Source organism: Gigantopelta aegis, chromosome 6 (assembly GCF_016097555.1).
Source record: "Gigantopelta aegis isolate Gae_Host chromosome 6, Gae_host_genome, whole genome shotgun sequence".
Classification (NCBI taxonomy): Eukaryota; Metazoa; Mollusca; class Gastropoda; order Neomphalida; family Peltospiridae; genus Gigantopelta; species Gigantopelta aegis.
In genome coordinates this window covers 27,762,162-27,768,161 of record NC_054704.1, presented here as the reverse complement: position 1 = coordinate 27,768,161, position 6,000 = coordinate 27,762,162, and the positions used below count along the sequence as shown (strand labels likewise).

General features: G+C 40.9%; 1 protein-coding gene across 2 annotated transcripts in view; it reads right to left on the bottom strand.

The window, feature by feature from the left end:
* Positions 1-1,977: 1,977 nt before the first annotated feature.
* LOC121374862 overlaps positions 1,978-6,000 on the bottom strand; it is a 38,918-nt gene continuing 34,895 nt past the window's right edge. For both annotated transcript variants that reach the window (XM_041501969.1, XM_041501970.1), the window contains exons 4-5: positions 4,408-4,839; positions 1,978-3,861 (exon numbers count right to left, since the gene is read on the bottom strand). In XM_041501969.1, coding sequence (XP_041357903.1) covers positions 2,486-3,861; positions 4,408-4,839 — 1,808 coding nt within the window. In that variant the 3' untranslated portion in view covers positions 1,978-2,485. The remainder of the gene's footprint in view (positions 3,862-4,407; positions 4,840-6,000) is intronic.

Here is a 6,000-nt window from a genome sequence, read left to right as displayed (position 1 = left end):
TAAAGAATTCCCCACAGTTGTCAGAATTATTAAATGTTTGATATCCAATGGCCGACGATTAATCGATGTGCTCTAGTGGTGTCGTTAAACGAAATAAACTTTTAAACTTCATGGATTGTTAAAGGGGCGGGATCTAGCTCAGTCAATAGAGCGCTCGCCGGAGGTAGTTGCGTCGTAGGATCGAACCACCTCAGTGGATCTATTCTCCGATTATTCCCCCCCCCCCCCCGTCCCAACCAGTGCCCCACGACTGATATATCATAAGCCGTGGCATATGCTGTCATATCTGTGGGAAAGTACATATAAAAGATCCAATACTGCTAATGGACAAATGTAACCGGTTTCCTCTTAAGTCAAAATGACCAATGTTTGACATCCAATAGCCGATAATTATTAAATCAATGTACTCTAGTGGTGTCGTTAAACAAAAACAAACGAACTATTCATGGACTTAAATGTTGATACCATAAGTTCTATCTCATCAATTTATATTTTACGTTTTTATTAATGGCAGGAGAAACATGCATTGTTAACGATTTTGTAGTACGAATTACTAAATTTAAATGAATTTAATTAAAACCCAAAAGTTACTAAATAATATCTGTAAATTTTAAATCCCCAAGCTAATCGATTTATTTATTTATTAGGTAGGAGTGTAATAATATGTAATGTGCATGCAGTAGTAGCTACATGTCTTTGCTCATGTATCATTTTATGTAATACGAGTTCAAATAAAGTTGTGTTGTTGTTGTTAACTGCTGTTTCCTCATTTGTATCATGGAAACGTCAACTACACATTTTTTTTTTTATAAAATAAAACAAACTGCAGAATCTGATACTGTGTAGTGTTCATTTTCTAAAACTGATATATTTGCAAAGAACGATAACTCAGATGAAAGTAATCTTATCCAGCACTGTGTCGGACATTTTCTAAAGCCCAGTTCTCACTTGAACGATTTTTCGTACAACTGCGGTGCGACTATAAGATTGTACAGCCGTGCGATTCCCGTACGAATTACCTAGCCCCCCCCCCCCCCCCCCCCCCCCCCCCCCCCCGCGCAGTCTCACTTGTGCAACTGCCATGCGACTGCCTTTCTGCACCGGGCTGGCATACGCTCGCATGAGATTTGCAAAGGTTGCACGACAGTTGCACGGAAGTCTGATGGATGTCGCACGGGAGTCGCAGGGGGTCCGCTGGAAGTCGCACATCTCGGCTCCCTTAAGACTCACGTACGACTCCCGTGCGACCTATCATACTACCGTGCGACCAATCATACTGCCATGCGACTGCTGTGCAACCTCTATGCGACCAATGCGAACTGTGCGAACCTAGAGACAGCCGTACGATAATTTTAAAATGTCGCACCGGCATGCGACATGTCCGAAATACACACGACACCCCTACAACGTGTGCGAATCATCAACATACTGCCGTGCGACTCCCACACGCCCTATACGATTTGGTGGTCGCACAGAATTCTCGTAGAAAATCGTTCAAGTGAGAACGGGGTTTAAACAACCATCATTATCACCATGTGCTATTAAAATAACATACCCTAGGTTTTAAATACTACGACGTATTTTTCAGTATTGAAGTCGTTTTTGATAATTTAAATTAGAAGCAATTTATGTGATAAACTTACAGATTTGTAGATTTAATCAAGCTTAGTGTCCATTTTCACAGACAGAATCTAGGGTCTGCGCCTTTAACACACACGCCATGGATTAAACATACTGGAAGATCATTAAACAAGTTCATTTTCGAATATCAGTAAAAGACAAAGTATCTTATAATTATGATTATTAATAGTTCATGTTCTTGTTTTAACAATATTTATTTTGAATCAGCATCTGTATTAAGCATCAACTTCAAATCATATTGTATTAATTTCGAGAAGTACTCACAACTATTGACAACAAATGCAAATGTACAAATGACTTGTAAAGAAAATAACAAAGATACATTATTTGAAACTTTATTTGAATGCAGTGTGGGATTTTAATGTAATAATTAAAGATCATTTAGGACCGAATTTACGAAGCCTGGTTTTCTTAAAGGTGTTTAAGCATTGTTAATGTATGTAGTTACATGCGAGTACGACAAAAACAGGCTTTGTAAATTCGGCTCTTAATATTTTCAGATGAGTTGGATGATTGTCATGGTTCAAGCGTTAACTGATCTCCGAATGGTAGTCCACCAGAGTAAAGTCTAAATGGGTAGGGTGGAGGCGCATAAATACAAATGATTAACAGTGATAACGATAGGCTCAAAACAGTTTATCTGGGACGGAGACATGTTCTTCTGTCAGGTTTTAATCCAGTACATGCTGAAACATTGTAAATAATCTCCTTTTTTATAATTTTGAAACAGGGAGTGAAAATGGATGAGTGAGGAGATGACCAACCAGGCACTTCCCACCCTACCCCACCCACCTCACATCTCCAATGACTCAATACAATCACGTAACATATAATGAACAATACACTAGTCCTCTTCCTCAACAACCGGTTTCCCAATCTTTTCCACTCCTTGCCACTTGAGTTTCTGTAGTTCATCACGTTCAAAGTAAGACAGAGGATCGTCCTCGATAAAGTCATCATACTCCATTTCTATATCAACAGAAGTGACGTCTGACGGCGAATGAATACTGCGAGATGGAGACAGGGTTTTGTTAGTTTTCGAACTGCTATCATTGCTATTGGACGAGATACAACTCTTGGGTGTGTCCTCTCGAGAGGCTTTCGGGCTCTGACCGTCTGGTTTTGGAAGGAGGTTCTGTCTCTCTTCCATAGCAGATTGCTGTTCCTGTCTCTTTTTCGTGCGTTTCTTCGATTTCGTAGTCTTAGCACCGTCAGCAGTTCTGTCGGTTTGTGTAGCACCAATGGAATCTTGTGAATAACTTTTAGTGAGGGATATTGGACGCCGCGCCTTTACGCTTGGTTGAATGAATGACGTAGTCTCGGCATTTGCCTCGTCGGCGAATGCGAAATCACTGCTGTCTTTACTGGTTCCGCAAGGCTCTTCCCGGAGACTGTCTAACATTATCACATCATTCTGAGGAGTCTTTTCCTCCGGCGACGATTGTTTGAACGAATCTCCCAAGTTAGTATCACGGAACCCTGTTGGTGTTGGAGTTTCCGGGGACGCTAAAGGAATAGAAGGGCTATGCGAAGATGAACATGATGACCCTGTGACGACTCTTTCCATTTTGGAATTTAACTTATCCTGTCTCTTTTTCGTGAGCAGGTCAAACTTGGTTGTTGGTGGCGAGGAGGGACTAGCGGTCACGGGAGACCGTTTCAGTTTGGGAGACGGATACACTTTTGGTGATCGCGGTTGGCACTTTTTCAGGCTGGGACTAGCTTTAAAGAAATCCGCGTCATGCAGGAACTCTTCAGGAGAGTTATTCGCAGAATACGGACTGGGTAAAGGCGTGTAATTCTTCGTGGATGGCTTCGGACTGCCATTGGCTACAACGGCTTCTGCTTTGGTGCGCAGTTTTTTCAAACCCGTGCTGCACGTGCTGGAAATGGACGAAGCACGGGATACACGTGTTTCTTTCTTCTTCTTGTCCCCAGTCAATGGGGCTTCGATGTCTACGTGAGTGATACAAGGCGGGGGACTACTCGCACGTGAGCTGTGCGCGCTGTTGCTGTGAGGCGACAGGTGGATGGGACTCTCGGATGACGTCATTGCATATTTGTGTCTCTTGTGGTAAAATCGGTGAAAGAACACAAACGCGACAGTGACGACGATGATTACGCCACACAGGGCAATCCCGACTACGGCAACCTTGCTGTCCATTATCGATGACTGACCCTGTCTTATGATGGTCGATGAAACGGGGACTTTTCCAATAACTGCAAAACAAAACGTAAGCAGCTAAGATATAGTAATATAACTATCACTATTTGTGGATTTTGATATAATTCTGTCTACTAGATATGCTGTGACACTAAAAATTTCCATTGAACTATCACTATTATTTTTTAAATTTTATTGTTCTATTAAATAAGATTAAATATATATGAATAAATACATAAATAAAATCAGATAAAATGAAACGTATTAGAGTTGTATCTGTTAACCACGTGCATTTTTACATCCGCTAATATAAAATAAAGATATTCTGAACATATACGCATACATTTATTAAATAATATAACAAAATCTTTTTAAAATATGATTTAAATTCTTGATTCCGAAAACGATATTAATAAATAACTTTATAGCGGGCTTGTAGTAGTGTTGGTATAAAATGCTCTTAGTGGCAGTAGCTAGTGGGAATTTCCCCATTAGCTCAGTTGGTAAAGTGCTGGAATATCATGAGGGTTTTTCAGCTACAGGTTCCCAAATAGACAATAATCACTAAAGTTTACTATCGATGGGCTAATATAGCTACTTACCAACTGATGAATATGACGCGATGAACCCATGCACGTGAATAGGAAGTGTTGCGTTGTATGGGAAGATGGCCAATGAACTGGGAGATGAGTCATTTGTAAACGACATCGAAGCGACCAATGAAATGAGCTCTATGAACATACTGTTTGAAGACGAGATGACGTCACTTGAAGGTTCATTGCCATCTGACGAAAACAACAAATCGTCATTTGGCGATTCACCGTCTCTCACGTGCACTAACTGTTTATTCTCAAATAAATTAAAATACGTAAAGCTAAGTCTGATCTGGTGTTTTCTGGCGACCTCAACATTCCAAATCCCGTGGGTGCAACGTCCGGTGGCAATGATTTCTCCCTTTTCCGACGTCATCTGACAACCGCAAGCACACATCAACGTTATGTTGACCGTCTTTAATGGACTAGCTGGAAATGACTCTGCAAATAGAATATTATTACTAAGTTATTAGAGTAGAAATGGTAGTACAGTCGGTGTAGCTGTTTCATTACATAATACTGGTCATTTGGGTTTGTTAATGTGTTAGCAGAATGTGTTAGTCAAATTAAAAAAAGTAAATAAATAAACATAATAATATATATATATATATTTTTTTAATCTACCAACAAACAAACAAACCACGCTGCTGTTTGGGTTACACTTGTCGAATAACAAGGAGTCTCATATATGTACTTTCTCAGATACAAAACATACAATACAACATTTAATATACAAGTTGCACAGGCGTTATCATGTGTGGCATGCCGCCTGCTTCTCCCAGTAACACATCCCCCCCCCCCCCCCGCCACATTTTACATTTACTTTCTTTCTTTCAACTTATTTTCGTGCTTATGTCCAATTAAGGTTCAAGCACGCTGTCCTGGGCACACACCTCAGCTATCTGGGCTGACTGTCCAGGACTGGATTAGTTGTTGGTGGTTAGTGAGAGAAGAGCTGCAAACCCTGTACCGACCAGCCTTATGTCTTGTGCCGTAACCACGACACCACCGCGATTTACTTGTCGCCCTGCAACACGACTCGTAGACAGTGTATGTGGCCCTCCAACCCGCCCCCCCCCCCTAAACCCCCCCAACAACAAACAAACAACAACAAACCAAATATAACAAACAAACACACACACACACACACACACACACACACAAAACACCCCAACAAAGACAAAAAAAACACCCACCTGGCTACGCCAATAACAAGTCATAGTGCACTGGTACTATACAGTACTGTGACTACTATTAATACCAAAACAGAAAGTTGATCATTTCCTAAGGGTAACATGAATACAGATTGTATTTCTCCAAGGGAGGTAATTGTCTACCAAACAAAACAAAAAGAGCGATTTGATTTACAAAGGATTGCTTCCCTTATAATACCATACCAATCAACGGATGCATTCGAACTATATATTTCCAACATTCGTGTTAAAGTAATTCCAGGAAAGTGTGAGTAAAGGTTCCGGTAAAGCCCCGGTCACACTGTCAAGGATCGTCTGGCCGGATCCACGACGGATGAAAACCTCACGGATGACCCCGGTTTAACTACGGTTTTCGACGGATAAACCAACGATTATTAAAGATAGGGGT